This window comes from Pteropus medius, unplaced genomic scaffold, assembly GCF_902729225.1.
Source record: "Pteropus medius unplaced genomic scaffold, Ma_sr-lr_union100, whole genome shotgun sequence".
Taxonomy (NCBI): domain Eukaryota; kingdom Metazoa; phylum Chordata; class Mammalia; order Chiroptera; family Pteropodidae; genus Pteropus; species Pteropus medius.
The window spans coordinates 6,999,382-7,020,696 of NW_024343733.1; the positions used below are offsets into that span (position 1 = coordinate 6,999,382).

A 21,315-nucleotide genomic window follows, 5' to 3' on the forward strand; every position below is an offset into this window, starting at 1 on the left:
CAGTTAAGTGGTCAAAGGAGTGTTTTGTTTTTCTTGTCCTCTGAGGAAAATTGGAATATTTCCAAAGATGGAATTAGAATGTTCCGGGCAAGTGGTGATGGCAATAATCATAATACTTCACATTTGCCTGGTATTTTATAACTGTGTGGAGTTTGTGTCGGGCACACCAGTTAGAGTTTGAGGAAAGGTTTTCGTCCAATTGTCTTCTGTGGGAGATTAGTAAACTTTGTCAGGGAGAGGCACTTGCCCCTGCCTCTCAGAAGAATCGATTAGGGCCTTGGGCTTACCAGGAGTGTCAGGACCCTTTCCGTATGGAACTAAAGTGTGCACGGGTTCTCAAGCCGGCCAGCTCTGCTGTCATCAGAGAGTATGCAGAAGGGCCTAAGGGAGTCACACGGTAGCCTGCAGGGCTCTGACCCCAAAGCAGTATTCCTTATCTGTATAATGAGAATAATGAGAGCATTTATGGCATAGAGTTGCTGTGAGGATTAAATGACTATATTCACCTCTCAGGCCAGGAACAGTGCCTAGCTCATATTAAGCTATCGGTAAGTGCTAACTGCTGTTGTGGTGGCGGCTATTGTCATTACCAGGCAGAGGATTCTTCAGTGACAGCTGTACACCATTGCCATCATATACAACCATTTTCTCCCTGTCATCCGTTATGTTTTATTTTCATTTATTTTACTATTACATTTGCTATACACCTTATTTATTTTTTCTAATAGTCAAAAACCTTTCAAAAAAATTAAGAAAAGGATTTTTTAAGGCTTAAGTATTCAAATATTTTCCATTTCTCACATTCTTCAATCTTCTGTATACCCAAATTTGCCCAAAGAACTTCCTTTAGCATTTCTTGTAGTGCATCTTCATTTTTTATGCATCTGGATATTTTTCCTGGCTCTAGGATCCTAAGTTGATAGGTTGTTTTGTTGTCACTGTTGCTTTTAGCACATTAAATACATCTCCTAATGTCTTCTGGCTTGCATTGTTTCTGGAGAGAAGTCAGCAGTCGTCATTATCCTTGTTTCTCAATGTATGCTATTTGCGTTTTTTTCTTTCTTTGGCTAATTTTAGGATATTGCCCTTTATTTTTGATTTGTAGTAGTTTGCCTATGATGTGTCAACATGTGATATTCTGTGTATTATCCTGTTGGGATTCATTTAGCTTCTAAATTTAGAGACGTAGGATTTTTCATCAAACTTGGAAATTTTAGGACAGTATTTCTTTAAATTTGTTTTTTGCCCCAATTTCTCTTATTTTGAGATTCTAGTTATATATATGTTAATGAGTTGATATTGTCCCATAGGTCATTAACATTCTCTTCAGTCATCTTTTCCCCTCTGTTTCATTTCTGTTCATTTTAATTGGCCTGTCTTCCAATTCACTGATGTTTTTTTCTGCCTTATTCATTCTGTTGGTAAACCATTTTATATATTTTTTTTATTTCAAATATCATTCTCAAATTTAGGATTTTTATTTCTTTTATATAGTTTGTATTTTCTGGTGAGAGTCTGTGTATCTTTCCTGTATTCTTTACATCTGTACCTGTATAACTTTGTATTATAATTACTGTTAAGTTCTTGTCAGGTCTGTTAGTTCTAGTATCAGGGTCATCTATGGGTTGGTTTCTGTTGACTTTTCTTTAATGTTTTAAAATTTCCGATTGTGTACTAGATATTATGTATAGAAAAGCAGTGGAGACTAGGGAGCCCTACTGATTTATTTTCAGAGAATTGGTCTTATGTCAGGTGGTTAAAATGAAGATTACTTCCCCCTGCCCCCAAGGGGCTAGTCTTAGCAAGAAGCATGGGTTCTTCCTGCTTTTCACCCCACTTTCACTTCCATTTTTTCTTTTCAGCAAAATTAGGAAGAGCAGTCATGGAGGGATTTTTATGTCAAGCAAATTATTGTTCTGTTTGGGGTCTTTCAGATTCTAGTCTGTCTCCCCTGCCATCACCAGTAGCTGTGCTGGCTTCAGGTCACTCAGCCTTTGGATGGCCTTGTCCACTCACTTGTACCCAGACCCAGCACTGGCCCACAAGCTGCCAGGGCTCACAGCTTTCCTCATCCACCACTCTTCAACAGTCTGACAGGTGTGCGTGTGTGTGAGTGTGTGTGTGTTATCCAGGTCTTTCTTGCTATTAGCTCAGGATTGAAGGCCATCTGTTTTCCTCTGACTCCCCACCTCTGCCTGTGCGAGGGCCTCCTGTCCAGGCCCAGCAGCACCCGGCAGGCTTTTCTACTTTTATTCTGTGTCTTTTATGTGTTGGATTCCAGTTTTTAATTTTTTTAATTATAAAAACAATATATGCCTATTATGGAGAAGTTGGAAGGTATGAGCCTAATGAAAAAAAATCATCTATAACCCTAGCTTCAGAAGCAGTCACTGATGGTATTTTGATGTCTTTTGCATTCATGGGGTGATAAAGAGCTAGTAAGCTTATTTGATCTCATTTCAGTATTAGGACACTTCTTGTGAGGGTCTGGAGCCTTTATTCACTAAAGTAGAAAAGAACCCTGATCTCTTGGTACAGTGCTCAAATTCATGACTCATTAATTTTTTTAATTTTTTAACTTTTATTTTTACGCCTACAGCACCCGGTCTTCCTAGGTGGTCTCCCATCCAAGTACTAACCAGGCCCTACCCCACTTAGCTTCCGAGATCAGACGAGATCGGGCGTGTTCAGGGTGGCATGGCAGTAGACTTCCAATCTCTTTAAATGTAATCCTTCCCTCTGTTCAGACAAAATCTTTACAGCCATCTCTGACTCCCCTTTTCATACTCCCACAAATGATCCTCGGCAAATCTTTTTTTTTGTCAGATTTACCTTTTACCTTAAAGTGTATATCCAGAAACTGGCCACTTCCCATATCCCAGCTGCTGCCCCCTGGCCCTAGCCTCCTTTGCCTCTCTCCTGGAATAGGGAGGCAGCCCCTGGCCTCCCTGCTTCTCCCTGTCCCCTCTCCACCTTCTCCATACACAGTCAAAGTGAGCCAGTAAAACGTGGGTTAAATCAGGTCCCTCCCTTGCCCCAGATCTGTCAGTGCCTTCATGTGCTAATGCAGAATAGAAGGCAGATTTGTTTCTGTGAGCTGCAAGGCCCCTGTGCACCTCAACCTTGTTTCCCTCTGCTTCCCTCGCTTACCCCACCATAGGCACAGTTGGGTCCCTGCTGCCTCTGCCCTTTGGTCATGCTCCCGCATCTCCTCCAGGGCTGGTCTTAGCTGTCCCCTGCCCACCCTATCTGAAATGTCACACAAACACACCCATTCACTCTTCCAAGCCCCTTCATAGCTGTTTTCCCCTTGGCAGAGATCGGTGTCCAGTGTCTGTAGCTTGCTTCTCTTGTCTGTGGCTTTACCATAGACTGGGTGGACATGTTTGTCTTCCTTATGCACCATTTCCAGAGCCTAGAAGGCTCTGGCCCAGAAGCAGCAACCGGGATGTATTTGTTGAACAAATGAATGGGTATGCGGCCTCAGCTGTGGCTCATCGGCCCTGGTGGCCCCACGGTTTTTTCCTCTATCCTAACACTTATATATGGCAGCAGGAAACAGAAACCGGGCACAGGACCTTGATCACTAAGAGTTCATCTTCTTCATGTTGCAGGCAGTTCGTTGATATCCCAGCCCCTTGTCTGCGACTCTGCTACCTTTAGCGTGTGGACTTTGTCCTCACCCTCAGGGCCTCCAGATGGCTTCTGTGCCTCCAGGCAGGAAGGAGGGCAGAGGGCCAAGGCAAGCACCTCCCGCCCTTCTTCCTCAGGGCCTCACCTAGTTGATGCTCACCTGCTCATTAATGCTAATGAAAACCTGTGGCCACCCCAATCAGCAGAGGCCTAGGTGAGGGTACCTGTGACTGGTTACTCGGCCACCCACACAAAACCATAGGAAGGAGGGGATGGATCCAAGCCTCAGTTGCTACCTCTCTTCAGGGGGTTCTGGACGCCCTTGAAGGAGCTGCCTGGTGGTGTCAGGCCAACAGGGAAGACTGCTCCCTGCAGAACCTCTTGCCCAGCTCAGTGGCAGTTGCAGCCTCCAACTCACCTCGTGGTTATTCGTCAGCCCAGTTAGCGGCATGAAGGCATTGTACAGGGTTCGTGAGGGGTGGAGAAAAGGAACTAGTTTCTGGACCAGAATCTGGTCCTGCCTTTGCCAGGTCAGAGCCTGCCATCGTAAAGCAGGACACACAGAACAGAACGTGGCCTGGCAATAGTTCAAGAAAGGGCTTATTGCTAAAAAAGGTGGGAAGTGGGATCACGGATGATCTTTATTTTAATTCATACTTTCTTCGGTTTTCTAAATGTTGTTCAGTGAGCATCTATCCTTTTTATAATTAAAAATAATTAACACATTTCCGTGCTTTACGAGGAGCTAAAAGTCGTGTATTTGCAGTTTATGCGAGAGATGGCAGGGGCCTGGCAGATGACAGTGGAGCAGAAATTCGGCCTTTTTTCTGCGGAGATAAAAGAAGCAGACCCCCTGGCAGCATCGGAAGCCAGTCAACCCAAACCTTGTGCTCCCGAAGTGACCCCTCACTACATCTGGATTGACGTATGTGCCTAGGCCCCACTGCTCCCCCAGGCTCAGCTGTGCTCTGCCCACTCTAGCTACAGGGGCCTGGCTCAGTGAGCACAGGGACCCGGGGTTATGACTGTCTTACCTAGGGGCCCTCGGTGGTGCCAGCCTTCTCCCCAGGCCACTACCGACCTCTCCCTGATTCCCTGACCCACCCTCCTGAGCTCAGAGCACCTCAGCTGACGACACTGACTCAGGGTAGGCCGGTGGGCCCCAGCACAGCAGCATGTTCTTCTCCCTGCTCAGTTCCTGGTGCAACGGTTCGAGATTGCCAAGTACTGCAGCTCTGACCAAGTAGAGATCTTCTCCAGCCTGCTGCAGCGCTCCATGTCCCTGAGCATCGGCGGGGCCAAGGGGAGCATGAACCGGCATGTGGCGGCCATCGGGCCCCGCTTCAAGTGAGAGGTTCTCCTTCTCCTTGGGGTGGTGGCGCTGAGTTGCTGGTACTATGGGCATTTTCCACGGAGGTTTCCTGTGGTTGGTCATTTATTTAGCAGAAAACGACCAAGTCTCCAGTATGTGCAGGGCTCCTGGTAGGGAAATCTGGACACGAATGGCCTGGCCCACCGCATCCTGCAGAGCTGGGGCAGTTGGGCATCGTTGTGTCCACAGCAAGGGAGTGTCCAAGAAGCTGGTTCATTCAAGGGCTTGGAGCACCCAAATGTTGGGCAGCCTTTCTAAATCGGTTGGGGTGGGTGGCAGCAAAATGTCACCATTCTAGTGACAAAGTGGTGAGTAAAAATCAGCAGGTTGTATGACAAGCTCAGGCTAGGGGTTCAGCAGTAACTTTGGGTATATCACTTTACCGCTCTGAGATGTCCACAGAAAATTTCTGATTGTGCTGACTACATACAAAGCCCTGGGCAAAACATCAGACACACCAAGGGAGGACACATAAATTCCTTCAGGACATGTGGCCTGGTGAGGGTCCTCAAGCTAGGTGCTGTGACCAGGGTTGGGTGCTCTGGACACAATAGGAGGGGTCAGACTGACATAGAGAGGGACCTGAGCTGGGCCTGCAGGTGCTTGTGTGGTCAGACAGAGGGAAGGTACGGACCCCCTCACTGGGGTATGCCACTTCCCTTACTTGTACCCCTTCCTGCTGCCCAGCAGTGACACTAGCTCTGTCTGCCCCTCCCCTGAGCTCTAGACCCGCTGGGCACTCCCCACCCCCAGGACCATGCTTCTCAAACCACTACTGGGAAGAGCTAGTTCTCTTTCTCCCTAATTTTAATGTCATGGACCTATTCCTTTATCAAATACAATGAAAATGAATTACTAGAAAAGGATCCACACTGGACTATGTGAAATTGCAATGTGAAATTGTGGTGGAAATGAGCAGGTGCTCCCTCTTCATTCCCATACTTACCTCGTCACAGACCAGCATGCACCTGGCAGAAACCAGATGCTTGGTAGATTACTTCTTTTTAACTTTAATTAAATGTTCTACCTTTGTAGCACCTATAAGTGACTACATTTCAGGGAGTAGTTTCCAGATAGTTTTTAGACGGGAGCTTCTGGCCAAGGCAGATTAACACACACATTGTTCATTTTTCCCCAACAAAAGTGAAGGTTTAAGGAAAACCTTTCCTGAGACATTTTGGGTACAGCAAACCTGTGAATGGTAATTAGCGGCTGATAGTGCGGTCCTGGCACCCTAGAGCTCTGTCATCTGGAGATGTGCCCTAAGCCCAAGGCCCTAGTGGTTTGCAGAAGAGGCAGGGACCCCTTGGAGGTTTGTTACAGGCCATGTGACTCTGACTCATTCCCGTGCTCTCTCGTAGACTGCTAACCCTGGGGCTGTCCCTTCTGCACGCCGACGTGGTTCCAAATGCAACCATCCGCAATGTGCTGCGTGAGAAGATCTATTCGACTGCCTTTGATTACTTCAGGTACTCCCTTTATTGTGCCATGCCCAGCTCAGACAGTATCCCCTGTTGTCCCTGACCACTAGAAGTCACAAGAGGACATGGTTTACCTGGTTTATGCCACCAACTTCATTCAGCAACCTTGGTGACGATTTGAATATCCTCAACCCTGTGCTGTGTACTTAGCCCTATGAGATGAACAACAATTCAGTTTAGTTGACTTAAGGAATGAAATGCATCCATTTAACTTTCCAAGCGACAAATGGTTATTGCACAAATAATTGCAAATACTTGCCTCCTGGGGCTTTGCAAGTGTAGGTGGTGATGTTGTAGGGAGACAGCTGCAGTTGTACAATCTACCACAAGCATGCCATTCAGCCAAGCGCTGAAGACATTGCTGATTATAGTGGTGGAGGCGGTCACCACAGGGCTCAGAAAATCATCACACTTTACTGTGAGGGTTAATGAGATACTTGTTGCCGATGACGAGCCTTGGGTAACCTCTTGTCACTAAGAGATCATTGCTATCGCCTCTCATTGCTTTATAATATGGTGCCTTCTAGTCCCTGACTCCAGGCACTCAACTCTTGTCTTCTTGTGGTTGTTTGAAGTTGTTCCCCAAAGTTCCCTACTCAAGGAGAAAAGAGGCTGCGTGAAGACATCAGCATAATGATTAAATTTTGGACTGCCATGTTCTCAGATAAGAAGTACCTAACAGCCAGCCAGCTTGTTCCCCCAGGTAAGGGTTGTTCTGAGCAGTGCAGCTGCTCACAGTGGTGGAGCTGAGGCATGGGGTGGAGGGTGGTAAAGGATGGAGGTGTGCGGGGTTCAGCCTTGAAGGAGCCAGGTCAGAAGAGCAGTTAGGGCCCAGCCATGCCTTGGCTTTGGCCTTGCTACACAGTCACCAGAGGCCCAAAGCCTGCCTGGCCACCACTTCTCCAGCCCCAGCTGAGCAGCATGAGTAAGCCCACGAGGCTCTGAGCAAATGCTACTCAATGTAACTTCTTCCAGCACCAACTCTGTTCACCCACTGCATTTCTGATTAGAGACAATCAAGTAGACAGGTGGTTCGACAGGAAGGGATCATGGATGCACCACCCCTCAAGGATAGGCACTTGGCCCCCTGGAGTTGGGGAGCTGGGGATAGTTTTCTAGAAGAGGTGATATATGAGCTGAGTTTCTAAGGACAAATAGAATCTAGCCAGTAAAGAAAAGATGCTGAAGTGTAATCAAGTAGCAAACTTCCAAAAGGAAACCACGTTCTTGTTTCTCTAAGCTCAGAGCTGATCCCACACCGCAAATTAGAGATGAGATTTCTGCTCTCAGACCTGCACCTGACAACCTGACTGCCAGGAAAAGAAAAGAAAAATGAAATTGCAGGCACAGTAATTTCCTAAGTCAGCTTCCTGGCTCCACTTAGAACAAGGCAAACAACCCTTATCATCTGCCCCGACGAGTCCTCAAATTATTACTGTATTAAAAGACTACATGATCCTGGAGATCAAATAACTGCCTTCATTTATCAAGATCACTACTATATTTGTTTTATTCTATTTTAACAGCTAGGAGAACTATAATAAATTTTAGTAAGCTTTTCATCCAGAATGGTGAAATAAAGAACTTCTTGGATGTCTAGGTTAGTTCTGCAAAGCTATCGTCGACTGTGTCTCCCCCTCCATGGTCCTCCACTGATTACCTTATCTCTGGTGAAAATCCAGACACTTCATTCTAGTAGCAATAATGTGTTTGCCCACAGATAACCAAGACACTCGGAGCAATCTGGATATAGCGGTTGGCTCTCGCCAACAGGCCACGCAAGGCTGGATCAACACCTACCCTCTATCCAGTGGCATGTCGACCATCTCCAAGAAGTCAGGTCAGTTGAAGGTGTGCCGAAAGATCCCTCAGGTCTAAGTCACATCCTGGCGGCTCAGATGGTAGACAGAGCACTGAAAGACAGCTTCCCCTGGGTTCTAGAAACGAAAGACAGACCAGAGACCTCCAAAGAACACATGTATGGCTCCTCTTTCCTTCCCAGGCATGTCCAAGAAAACCAACCGGGGCTCCCAGCTGCACAAGTACTACATGAAGCGCAGAACACTGCTCCTGTCTCTGCTGGTAAGGCACCGCCCACCACACACCCAAAGCCCCAGGAGGGGCAGGGAAGGGAGCAGAGCAGCATATGGGGGCAGAAGTTTCCATCATCTGTCTCATCTCACCAGGCCACTGAGATTGAGCGTCTCATCACCTGGTACAACCCGCTGTCGGCCCCAGAGCTGGAGCTGGACCAGGCTGGGGAGAACAGCGTGGCCAACTGGCGGTCCAAGTACTTTAGTTTGAGTGAGAAGCAGTGGAAAGATAACGTGAACCTCGCCTGGAGCATCTCTCCTTACCTGGCCGTGCAGCTGCCAGCCAGGTGAGTCCAGGTCACACCTGCCTGACAAGGGCCTTGCCAGAGGTCCAGTGTAAGGGGGCCTGAGCAGGGAGGAGTGCAGTGTGTCACTGCCAAGGACAGTCAGGGAAGTGATCTTAGCAGGCTGGTCCTCCGCCCTGTACATTCACCCCGCACAGACGCCTACAGGGTGCCCCAACCCCTGGAGCCCAAGGAGGCCACATTGGCACATTCAGGGCCCTGGTTTTATTCAAGGAAGAAAGAAGTACATAGAGGCTGCCACTCCATGGAGGTGGCCTGGGGAGGGTTTGGGTTTGTTCCAGGATGTCATCTTTCAGTGGCAGGCTACTCGGAGGAGGCAGCCAGCCACTGAATGTACTGTGAACTCTCCTATGAAAGTCTGACAGGGATAGAACTCCTAGATCAGTGGTAGCTGAGAGGGACTTCTAAGGCCCTGTGTGCAGTCCCACCCCATGTGAATGCGTGCAGGGATGACCTTTCTTCCCCAAGAGCGCACACTTACCTACTGACAGCCTCCTCCTTCTGGCTCTAATTCATTCAGTCCTCTGGATCAGGACCAACCACAGCCTAAGAGTGTTTATGGAAAGTCTACCTTGCGTTAGCCTGAAAACACACCACCCTCCTACCTGCTAAAGTGCCTTCTCACCCACGGGCTGCCACTCCCTAGATGTACCACTTTAGGGGCCAGGGCAAAGGGGTGTTCTGAAGGCAAGGACTGTAAAGGGAGGCATTCTTTGAGTGGTGAGGTAGGATAATTACTGGTCAAAACAGTTCTGGCATTTTGTTATAGCTGGTCATAATGCTGTTTATTGCAAATAAGTGTATTCGGAGTTACCAGTGCGTCGACAATGTATACTGTGTTTAGATAACGCTTGGCATTGAGCTGTATTCCTCCAGTGCAGGGCTCCCTCCGCCTCTCCCTCCGCCAGTGAGGCCACCCCACCCATACCCTCTGTGTCTGTAGGTTTAAGAACACAGAAGCCATTGGCAATGAAGTGACCCGTCTGGTTCGGTTGGACCCAGGAGCCGTTAGTGACATCCCTGAAGCTATCAAGGTAGCGTAGTGCGTGCCGAGTCCTGGGATCAACATGCCCAAAATGCCTGAAATGCCTGGAAACTAGAAATGTGACATATGTGACAAAAACCTGATGACCTGAGTGGTATAATGATTTTTCAATCTCTGGTTTTCCTCTCCTCACGTGAAGCATTTGTTGTTTACAGTAGAAAAATACTGAATGTGCTTCACCCTATTTGAAGTTGCGCTGTTATACATAACTATCAGAAGCCTTTTCCCATATTGCTTTAAAGGCTTTAAGTCATCACTTTTCTAGACTGTCCTTATGAAGTGGGATGGAGCCGGGTATTCCGAGAGGGGCTCAGGGACTGCCGGAGCCAGACCGTCTCCCTGCTTCCTTCCCAGTTCCTAGTCACCTGGCACACCATCGATGCTGATGCGCCAGAGCTCAGCCACGTGCTGTGCTGGGCGCCTGCAGACCCACCCACCGGCCTCTCCTACTTCTCCAGCATGTACCCGCCGCATCCTCTCACGGCACAGTATGGGGTGAAAGTCCTGCGGTCCTTCCCACCGGTGAGCCCCATCCTGCTAAAAGTGGCCTCAGTGGGACTACCTGGCAGTGTTTAGGTGGAGAGATGAAAGACAGGCTTTATCTCAAACCTGGATGTACGCCTGATTAAACATTGATCCATCTTAGCACATGTCTTTACTCCCTATTTCTGTTCACCTAGTCATAGAAGATAGATTTAGTTCTATTCAGATGTGTTTCCTAGTTATATTTCTTTGTAACTTTAATTGAGTTAAAAAAGGAAGTTTACTTAAGTTTGGTTCCAGTTGTGGCTGTGTAGGCTCATTGCCCAGCAACCCCACATGACAGGCATAGTGACAGTAGAATGTTCCGGAGTCTGAATTACTGCAGCCCCAGCACACAGGTCTGCTCACACAGCACACAGGTCTCAGCCTTTGTCCCCAAGCAGGCCCCCAGCAGTGAACACTGGTGGACCCTTCTCTCTCTTGTTCCCTTTGCTTTTCTCACCAATCATGTGTTTTGAGCCATTGGCCTTTATCCTTTCTGTCCTCTTGGCTTTCCAGTATTCTCAGTCCTGCTGTGGTCTCCAACGAGGATAGTGTCCTGTAGTCTGAGTGACAGCAGGGCCAGTCCCAGGTTGGGGGTGGGGGACAGAGGACGGGAACCTGGGGCATCCATCCATGTTGAGTTGTTCACCTTTCCTAGAGGTAGGGAATTGTCCCCTCTCCCCTAGGATCATGGTCACTTCTCCTCCTTTGCAGGATGCCATCCTGTTCTACATCCCCCAGATCGTGCAGGCCCTCAGGTATGACAAGGTAAGGCTGTACCTACATGTGCTGTTGTTCTCTTCACTCTGAGAGCTACGCTGGGCTCTAGGGAGGGGGCTCTTGATGATGAGGACACACTGCCCTGCCCTCAACGCCTAGCCTGGTGAACAGGCATGTCTCCAGTCCAGGAGATCGCAGGCTATGCTGGGCCTCAGCAGCAGGGCCACTGACCTGTGACCACGGTCCCCAAGCTCCTCTCACACATACCCCTGGCTATAGTTGTCATTAGTGTCCATTGCCAGGACGCCCCCAGTCACCCAGCTCATCCTGAGGCCCAGTCTCGCTCTGCAGAGTGAGCAGGTTCTACAGGCATTCCCAGCCACTTGCTCAGGTTGGGTAGCCTGGCCTGGGTTCCCTACTCATTGGATGGGGATCCTGAACCCGGCTCCTTCGTCTCTTCAGTGGGAAGTATTGAGAAGGAGTAGGTGAGATGACGAATGTATTAGTTTGCTAATTGGGCTGCCATAGCAAAGTAATATGGCCTGGGGAAAGGGGGAGTTTTAAACACCAAAAATGTGTTTTCTCACAGTTCTGGAGGCTGGATGTCTGAGACTGAGGTGTTGGTAGGGTTATTTCTTCTGAAGCCTCTCTCCTTGGTCTGTGGAAAGCCATCTTCTCCTTGTGTCTTCGTATGGTCATCCCTCTATGTGTCTCTTTTCTTAAGGACACCAGTCAGATTGGATGAGGGCCCACGTTAATGAGCATACGTGTACATAAGACGCCTAGCACAGGGCTAGCACAGAAAACACCCATGGGGGTGGCCACAACCCAGAGCCCACATTGCCCATGCCTCGGGGCAGCGCCACCTGCCATGCCTGTGTCTGAGTGCAGCAGCAGCATATGCCTCTTCCCCGACCTGCTGATCTTGTTCCCCACTGTCATGTGCCAGTCTTGTTTCCCTACTTCGTCCTGGCCGAGCCCTGTGGCACCAGCTTACCTCTAGGCTGCCTCCCAGTACTCTAGTCTCCATAGCAGCTATGAGTGCTGTGGCTGGGTGTCCCAGAGTGGGCTTCTTCCCCACAGATTAGCAGGATGCTCCATCTCAGTCCATAGACCAAAGTGCTTCTATCACAGCCAACCTCTCTTGGTAGACCGGGTCTTGCCCTAGCTAACTAGCTGCCAGAAGCCTTCTAACTCTGAGCAAGTGATTCCAATACCGTGTAGGACATTTGCCAAGCAGGGGCCTTTTCGTTAGTCCCAGCACTGTGTACTGTTATGACGCACCTCTCCTCCAGGTAGCTTCTCCCTTCCCCTTCTCTCCCTTCTGGTTTGTTCGCCTCCATATGGGCCTAGCAGAAAGGCCTAATCCAGAGGAGCGGGTAAGAGTGGGCACCAAGAGTTTCTACATGAGCGCATGGTGGCGGCCACCAGAGAACACTGCGCCCCAGGCAGGTGGTGTGCTCAGTCTCTGCCTAGCATGCTCAACAGGAACAGGACCAAGTAGGTTGCGGTTAGCGTGAGGCAGCTAGCACGTGGAGATGCAGGGGACTTTGGTTTGTTTTATTGGCTATTAATTTACATAAGTTGCTTTTCAAAAAATTTCTGATTTTTTTCTGTGTTCCTGTTTTTCCTAGTTCTTAAAATAATAAGTTAGTTCATTAGCATTATTTAAAGATGACCAGTGAGTTTTTCTTTTTTTCCTCCCAAATATCTTAAATTCATGGGTTTTGACATGTTTGATGTACACCAGTCCACCTCAGTTATTTTTGAGGCCCATCTTTCTGACTACTGAGAACTCCTGATTGACCTTTATTTAGTCTTTGAAAACCTCCTTGCTTTCTAGAATAACAAAATATTCTAAGCTCTTCTTGTTCTTTTCCTGCCTCAGACGTGGAATCCCCAATTTTGTGAGGAAATCTGGTTCACTCTATGAGAAATGGTATCACGACACTGTACTCTGAATGCTAAGCCCGCTTATGGCGATCGGGTTGTGTTGTTTCTAGGCCTTTCCCGTAGATAGAGCTTTTTTCGGGAAAAAAAAAAAGTACATCATGAGATTATACTATTTCTAATTCACATGTAGGATTACAGTTTTTTACTTTATTTGACTTTATATTAGAACCTTTTAACACTAAACAATTTGGTTCTTAAACATCAACATACTACCTTTTTGCTTTATTCTACATATGTTTAATAGTTTCAAAATAACAATACCAATATTATAACTCACGATGATTATCGAAAATGGGGTCAGATTTTTTGCCTTTTTGTCCTTAGTAAATTTTCCATTAGGGACATACAGTCAGATGACTCTATTTTAAAGTCACATGAAGTGATTTTTCTCTGGGCGATTATACCAACTCAGGACTCAGCTAGTAGCATCATTAGTTTCTTTCTTGTTTTCCATTTTTAGGGGTTTTCTTTTTAAGTCTAAGCTTGAGGGGATACAAATGTGTATATGTATTTACTTATACTTTTTTAAAAAGAATAATAAACCAAAACTAATAAAAATGGCCAGAGAGGGAGCAAACAGGATGGAAGTGACCGCGCTTAGTATATTTTGACTTTGGAACTATGTCATTCTACGCGTAATTATATATGTATTTCAACCAAATTGGCTAGCAAGGCATATATTATAGGATTAAAAATTACACAGGAATAAATTGCTGAAATCTTTTTCAAAGCTGGAAGCCTCTGTGGTACTAAGTGTCTGATGACAGTTCCTCCTTGTTCATTCTGTCCTGCCGCAGCTTCCATTCTCGTAACAAGAGTTGGTTTGTTACTTTATGCGTCCCTTTTCATGGTCTTGACAAAATTAATTATATTTCCGGTTTATGATAAAAGGATATAACTCAGGGACAGCCAGATGGACGAGATACATAGGACAAGGGGTTTGTGGAAAGGGATGTGGCGCCTCCATGTTCTCCAGGCGTGCTGCTCTCGGGCATTTCACGAACCCGAAAACTCTGCAAACATATTTATATACACTACAAATTGAATATTCATAGTTTATCTTTAGATCCTTTTGCTGGGTTAGAATTGGGAAACCCAAAGTGATGAGTTATTTGAAATTTGACCTGTTGGGTAAGCCCACCCACCTAAATCCAAGGAAGATTTTATCAGATGAGGGGCCACAAACTGTCACATCGAGGAAGAGGCTGCCTTTTTAATCTAGGACACAGTAATTAAAACTGGTGTTATGAGTGGCAGGAAATGACTAAGAGGGAAGAGAGGTCCCTTAGGATGGTGGCTGTGATATATCAACTCATGAAGTATCTGTGCATTAGATAGTTTTCTGGAACCCATACATCACTGTGGACCATTGTTCTTAACAGCCAGCTTACAGACGAGTTTTAGTTCCCATCCTACTTATTCTTCGTACTTGGCAACAGCAGAAATTGGTGAGAGTCCTGGTTCTTTGAATCCAGGAGAAGCAACAGAGGAGACAAAGCTGACTCATCCCTGTATGGCAGACCCTACCACCCCCAAAATTAGGCCTGGCCCCTAAGCTGGACTCACCACAGACACAGAAGAGTTTGTTCATGTGGCCGGAAACCACTCAGCCTCACTTCTTGCCAGGTCTGCAAGCTTTGGGAGTCAGCACATGCTTTGGGTTAGAGAGAGTCCGTCTTCGGGGAGAGAGGCTCCCAGCCTGGGCTGATGGTGACCTTGCTCTTCTTCAGATGGGCTATGTGCGAGAGTATATTCTGTGGGCTGCAGCCAAATCCCAGCTTCTGGCACACCAGTTTATCTGGAATATGAAAACAAACATCTATCTAGATGAAGAGGGGCACCAGAAAGACTGTGAGTATTTTGTCATCTTCCCTCAAGGCTCACCCCACATCTTCAACACTTTCCGTGGCTGCCCAGAGGCTGAGCCTTCCTCATCCTACAGGGCCCTCCATGACCCATCTGCCCCAGCCTGTAGTTCCTTCTGCCTCCCATCCTTTGGCAGGAACACCTCACCTTTAACATACAGCAGGAGCAGGACACCCCCTTCCCCAAGCTTTCGCTAGCCCATCCTCTGTCCACCCTGCCGCCCCCTGCCCTGTGGATCCTGTCCTGCAACTCCCCAGGCACATACGGAACCCTCCTTCTCTGGCTGAACTCCCAAGCAGTTGTCCCTGTGCCTGACCCAGTGACCCCGTGTTGGGACAAGGTGGCCACCCGGGACAGTGCTTCTCAAACAGAGATGTCTTAATCATCCTCATGCCCTTAAAAACCACTGGGACCCTCTAAGAGCTTTGGTTTGCGTGGACTTTAGCAGGCAGTATTAACTAACATTAGTCAGCAGAGCCATGAGGCTTCTGTGACCACTAGTGTCCTCAGCCCCACTGCATGTTCATAGCCTCACAAGTGTCAGCACTGAGGAAGGCAAACTTCGTGGTGTGACTTTAAATATGGGGTCTACTGAGAGGGTCCCGGGGTCCCCAGGGGTAAGCAGACCATCTCTGAGGACTGGCCTAAGTGCCGGTGAATACCCAGACTCTGTGACAGGCAAACATGCAGAGTTCCTCCAGGGCCTTTCTGTGGCTCAGCCAAAGGCTCACCCTCTCGGTTTCCCTTTCAGCCGACATCGGTGATCTCCTGGAGCAGTTAGTGGAGGAGATCACAGGCTCCCTGTCGGGCCCAGCCAAGGACTTCTACCAGCGGGAATTTGATTTCTTTAACAAGATCACCAACGTGTCAGCCATCATCAAGTAAGCAGCACTCCCTCTGGTCCCAACTCGTGGGAATTGCCCGAGAAGTGCTAATGGAACAGCCAGGGTGGGATTCTGCTCTCTTGAAAGGAGGTTGGCCATACAACCGTCAGAAAACATCCTAGTTTTATTCTGGATATTGTCCTACAGTTTGCTGTCTCCAAGTTCCGAAGGAGCCTCGTAGTGGTGATAGGAAAACCAGACTCCTTTGCAGCTCCTGTCGTTTCACTGATTTGCCTCTTGAGGAGGAGTTTGGGCAGGAATTGCTGTGCTCCTGGAGGAATTGGGCCTAGCAAGGAAGAGAGAGACTCAGACAGGAGGGGGCCCTGGGCTGTCTCCCAGAAGTCTCAAAGGCCACTTTCTACAAGAGATAGAGCATTTCTGTCTTGTTTCTCAGACCCTACCCTAAAGGAGACGAGAGAAAGAAGGCTTGTCTGTCAGCTCTGTCTGAAGTGAAAGTGCAGCCTGGTGAGTAGGTGGCCTCTGGAGACTAAGGAGAGGGACCTCTTCCTTCAGGCAGGCAGAGTGCAGGGGCTGGAGAGTGTGGGGTGGGCGTGAAGACCAGCAGTGGGGCTGGTTCGACTTGCACTTAGGTCCTAGGTGCCCAGTGCGCCCCTCCCCAGAATCTGCCACTGGTGAGCTGGGAGCTGCTTCTCAGTGGGCACTCTTTATCTTCCTTGCTGCCTACTGTTTTCTAAAGACGGAGACACTGTCTTTAGCAGCTGTTTTTGTAGAAGGTTTCTGAACTCCAGTGTAACAGGAGCAACATAGGTCACACAGACAGTGGGCATGAGATGAGACTGGAGGCATCACAGGTGTGCTTGGGACCTGTTGGACAAGGGTGTCTGTGTCCCCTGGGTGGGCAGCTGCTCCCTGGTGCCTGCAGCTGTTAACCATGCAGGAATTTGAGCCCAGTGTGTACTTTTTCAAGTCAGGGTGGCAATCCAGGTTTCACTGCACAGCTCTCCATTTTTAAACATTGGTATAAACTTGTTTTTTCAAAATCTTTGTTGTCCTGTGCAAATGTTCACACCAGCTGGTCTTAGCAAGGTTGCCAGCGTGGGCCTCAGTTCAGACTTTTCCTTGACTTGTTTTGTTGAGCTTCCTACCCTGCCAGCTCAGTTTCTCAGAGAAGGCTTGACATCCACACGGAACCTTCATTTCCCTTATCAGCAAGCCCCCAGCTCCCTGCAGACCATGTTGCTAGGGCCTGTCCTGGCGGCACTGGGGAGCCAGCTAGGGCTGTAGGGCAGAGGATTAGAGATTGCATCTGTGAGAGAGGCTGGAGCTGGGGGGTAAAGGAGGGTGAGAGGGAGGGGAGAGGACCATGTGGTCCTGCCTTGCCCCATCTTCTTCCCCCGGTAGGACAGCCAGTTTGCAGCCTACAGCAAGGCCTCACTTTGCCCCTCAAGAGACTCAGTCCTTCCTGTTTCAGGGCTACACCTTGAAGCCCACATCCTGGAGCTCTCCCACCTCCCAGGGGCTCAGGGAGTCCACTCCGCCAGAGCAACTGCCAGTTCCTTGGCCAAGAATGGGCTTTCTCTTGTCCTCCTACTTGATACATGTGCTGAAAGTGGGGAGCTCCAGTCAGGGGGCTGAGTCCAAGAGCAGAGGGTGTTTGGGTGAGCAGAGCAGGGTAGGAAGCTCCTGCATGGGTCCCGTGAGAGTGGGTGGCTCTGCTCTGGCACTGGGCGGCCATGGGGGCCCCAGGAGCAGCATGATGGGCCTGTAAGCCGAGGGTTCAGTGCGTCGTCTTAGAGAAGCGTCTCCTGGGAGGTGGTAGCCCCTTCAGTAGACATCAGGAAGGATCCAGGGAGAGATCACAGAATCAAGAAAGAAAGACTTCTTAGCTGTGAAATAAGAAGTCATCAGTACCACAGATGAGGACCTAGAAGGCCCTCATACGTCATCCTGTCCACAGGGTGGACTCTATAAGGGGAATTAGATACTGAAGGTAGCTGTTCTCACCATTGTCATCCTTGGGCCCCTTGTGACTTGCCTTCTGTCCCTGCATAGGCTGCTACCTGCCCAGCAATCCAGAGGCCATTGTGCTGGACATTGACTACAAATCGGGGACGCCCATGCAGAGGTAAGAGGCTGCCCTTCCCTTGGCTACTCCTGTGTGGGCTTCCTGTTCGCCATATCACTTGTGCTACTTTCTTTCTGTTGTTGTTTTTCAGTGCTGCAAAAGCTCCGTATCTGGCTAAATTTAAGGTGAAACGATGTGGTGTTAGTGAACTTGAGAAAGAAGGTCAGTGGAGAATTCTCGATGTAGTTTCTCCAAGTGTCTCTCCTTCCTAAATCCAGTTTCTCTTGGCATATTTAGTTTGTTACCAGCTCCCCATGAGGGTTGATGGCCATCCATCCACTCTCGGTGTGACACCTCATTTGGGGACAGCACAGAGCTCATGTGCAGTGACAGACCAGTGAAGTTTGGCCACCAAGTCAGTCCAGGAGGCATCTTCTCGAGACAGAGTGGCCAGGGCTTTGTGGGGTGTACTCATTTGCTCAAGCTGCCATGGAAGTGACAGACTAGGTGGCTTCAATAACAGAAATTTATTCTCATAATTCTAGAGGCCAGACGTGTGACATCAGGGTGTCACCAGGGTCGTGCTCCCTGCAAGGGCTCTAGGGAAAGAACCTCAGGGTGCAGATAGACACACTTTCTGCCCCCAGCTTACAGTGCCCATTGGTGACCCCAGGCACACCTGGGTCCTCACTTCCAATGAAAAGGGGACCTGGCTTCAGTTCCATTTAAGTCTAAATATTCTTAGGAAAAGCCCTAAGACTTTATGACTCTACCCACTGATCCTAGACAATTTCTGGGCCCTCAGTGGCTTCAGAGTTTCCCAAGAACAATCCCCAAGTTTCCTTGGGCTCCTTCCAGGCCGGGTCTCCTCAGCACCCTCAGAGGGCCTCTCACTGCCCTCAGGCTGACAGGCAGCCTCCACCCACCACACACAGGTCTGCGGTGCCACTCGGATTCCGAGGACCAGTGCGGCACACAGGAGGCTGATGACCAGAAGATTTCCTGGCAGGCGGCCATCTTCAAAGTGGGAGATGACTGCCGACAGGTAGGGGACCAGGTTGGGGTTGGGCTGGTGGCGGTGGGCCTGCCTCTCCAAGGCTCTGGGCGAGCCTCGCTGCCGAACCTCACACACAGAAATACAAAGCTTTGCTTCTGCCATGGGGTTCAGGTCCACAGAGTAAGTCAGGGCTTTCTGCCAAACCCAGAAGTCTCTCCAGGGCTTTGCTCCCGCTAGTCACACAGAAAGAGCTGCCGTGGAGTGGGTGCCCCTTACTCGAACCCTGCACCGGGCAGGCTAAAATTAAATGGTTTTATGCTCACTCCAGTACCTGGTGGTCCCAAGTGTCTGGGCTTAGCCCAGTGGGCAGTGTCAGTCCAGGCCCTTCAGGCTTTTGCTTGCCTAGGCCTCCCTCCCTTCTCCCTCCGTCCCCTGCTGGGCAGGGCCCCTGGGGGTCATGTGAGCAGGAGGAAGCCGGCCACTCACCCCTCATCTTCTCGGTTCTCAGGACATGCTGGCCCTGCAGATCATTGACCTCTTCAAAAACATCTTCCAGCTGGTCGGCCTGGACCTCTTTGTCTTCCCCTACCGTGTGGTGGCCACTGCCCCCGGGGTAAGTTCCCCACAGGACCCCAGGTGGCTGCCCCTCAGGCCTTGGCCGAGAGCAGTCAGCCCACAGGCCTTGCACTTGGACTTCCTCTTAGTGCGGGGTGATTGAGTGCATCCCTGACTGCACCTCTCGGGACCAGCTGGGCCGCCAGACAGACTTCGGCATGTACGACTACTTCACACGACAGTATGGAGATGAGTCCACCCTGGCCTTCCAGCAGGTGACCAGCAGAGCGGGCCCTAGGCTGGACTTGTTTGTGCTCTCCGTCTTTCCCCCCTGCACCCTGCTTCCTGATTTCCTACATTTGAGGAGTAAAACCAAGGCACCCCGTAACCTTCCTTGGTATTTAAAGAAACCTCAAGATAGATGTCCCAAGAGAATTCATGGGTGTGGGGGGAAGGGGCTGCCACCCCTTCACAGGAGTCCCAGGCATAGAGCCAGGGGAGCACCCACAGGCGCAGCCCCAGGGCCGTCATAAGCACTGGCTCTCTCTGCACAGGCGCGCTACAACTTCATCCGCAGCATGGCCGCCTACAGCCTCCTGCTGTTCCTGCTGCAGATCAAGGACAGGCACAATGGCAACATCATGCTGGACAAGAAGGGCCACATCATCCACATCGGTCAGCCAGCCCAGCGCCCTCCTCTTTCCCTTCTTACCTGGAGCCTGGGGAACCCCACACAGGAGCAGGCGTAGTAGGGTCCCCAGCCAGGAAGTGTCAGAGTCAGGATTCAAGTCCAGTTTTGAGGCCTAGCTGTTGGCTGCTGGGAGGGTGCTGGGGGTGGGAGTAGTAGCCGGGGCCATGGGACACAGGGAGCTCTGGGTTTGGAAACTGGAATCGCCTTAGCACCAGCCTCTCTCTGCTCCTACCTGGTTCCCTGGCTCCGTTTCCTCTCCTCTCTTCTGTCTGCTCCTCCCCTGCTGTCCCTAAGAAAACACAGCCTATGGCCAGCTCCTGGGGTGGGGGAGCTAGTGGCTCCACACCCTGGTCGAAGCATGCCCACATCACTGCCCTGGCATCTAATCCCATCACAAATGACTTTTGGGGGTTTTGCAGATTTTGGCTTCATGTTCGAAAGCTCACCGGGTGGCAACCTTGGCTGGGAACCAGACATAAAGCTGACAGATGAGATGGTGATGATCATGGGGGGCAAGATGGAGGCCACGCCCTTCAAGTGGTTCATGGAGATGTGTGTCCGTGGCTACCTGGCTGTGCGGTAAGCCGGGCACCAATTCTCAGTGCCACTCATCTAGCAAGGCCAGCCCCTCAGAGGTCCCATGGGGCCTTCACAGGCCCCTTTATGGATACAGGGACTGAGGTTCAGAAAGAGCAAGGGAGGTGCTGGAGCCGCCTGGGCCCAGGTATGCCCAGGCCTTGCCTTCCATTGCCTCTCTTTTCCCACCTGCGCCAGTACCTTCTGTCCAGCCACATTCTGCAACCTCCTGGGCTTGGCTTCACTTGCCAGTGCCTCTGGGTCCCTTTTAAGCACCCCATTCACCCTTTTCACCCAAGCCTGAGCACCTGCTATCCCCAGACTGCACACCAGAGATTCACTGTCCTGGTTTTAGAGTGTCATGTGGCCAAGGCCACAAAGCAGTGTGTGACACTTAGACTCCAACCCGGAGTCTGTCAGAGCCTACATCACGCCTGCTCAGTGCCCACCGCCCCACAACGAAAGGAAGGTCGAGACATCTTTGTGCTGCAGCCCGCACTTCTTCAGCTGGGCAGAGAAACCATGGCCAGAGGCCTCGGGTGGGAGCAAAGCGGGACTGCTCAGGCCCTTCGGGGGAGTGTGAGCAGCCCCAG

The 21,315-nt window shown here is 49.7% G+C and overlaps 1 protein-coding gene and 1 non-coding gene across 3 annotated transcripts in view; one reads left to right on the top strand and one right to left on the bottom strand.

Moving 5' to 3' along the window:
- The window catches only part of PI4KA (phosphatidylinositol 4-kinase alpha), a 135,093-nt gene that overhangs the window by 86,629 nt on the left and 27,149 nt on the right, over positions 1 to 21,315 (top strand). For both annotated transcript variants that reach the window (XR_005654002.1, XM_039868416.1), the window contains exons 33-52: positions 4,400 to 4,558; positions 4,829 to 4,980; positions 6,367 to 6,474; positions 7,062 to 7,189; positions 8,207 to 8,326; positions 8,489 to 8,568; positions 8,673 to 8,866; positions 9,828 to 9,918; positions 10,284 to 10,451; positions 11,169 to 11,222; positions 14,858 to 14,978; positions 15,745 to 15,874; positions 16,272 to 16,342; positions 17,891 to 17,963; positions 18,055 to 18,125; positions 18,839 to 18,948; positions 19,409 to 19,513; positions 19,605 to 19,730; positions 20,010 to 20,130; positions 20,566 to 20,725. Coding sequence is in view for 1 of the 2 variants with exons in the window: in XM_039868416.1 (XP_039724350.1) it covers positions 4,400 to 4,558; positions 4,829 to 4,980; positions 6,367 to 6,474; positions 7,062 to 7,189; positions 8,207 to 8,326; positions 8,489 to 8,568; positions 8,673 to 8,866; positions 9,828 to 9,918; positions 10,284 to 10,451; positions 11,169 to 11,222; positions 14,858 to 14,978; positions 15,745 to 15,874; positions 16,272 to 16,342; positions 17,891 to 17,963; positions 18,055 to 18,125; positions 18,839 to 18,948; positions 19,409 to 19,513; positions 19,605 to 19,730; positions 20,010 to 20,130; positions 20,566 to 20,725 (2,342 nt within the window). In the remaining variant the exon portion in view is untranslated. The remainder of the gene's footprint in view (positions 1 to 4,399; positions 4,559 to 4,828; positions 4,981 to 6,366; positions 6,475 to 7,061; positions 7,190 to 8,206; positions 8,327 to 8,488; positions 8,569 to 8,672; positions 8,867 to 9,827; positions 9,919 to 10,283; positions 10,452 to 11,168; positions 11,223 to 14,857; positions 14,979 to 15,744; positions 15,875 to 16,271; positions 16,343 to 17,890; positions 17,964 to 18,054; positions 18,126 to 18,838; positions 18,949 to 19,408; positions 19,514 to 19,604; positions 19,731 to 20,009; positions 20,131 to 20,565; positions 20,726 to 21,315) is intronic.
- Positions 2,591 to 2,709, bottom strand: LOC120606933 (5S ribosomal RNA). The gene has a single exon (XR_005654022.1). It is a non-coding gene; the product is annotated as a 5S ribosomal RNA (ribosomal RNA).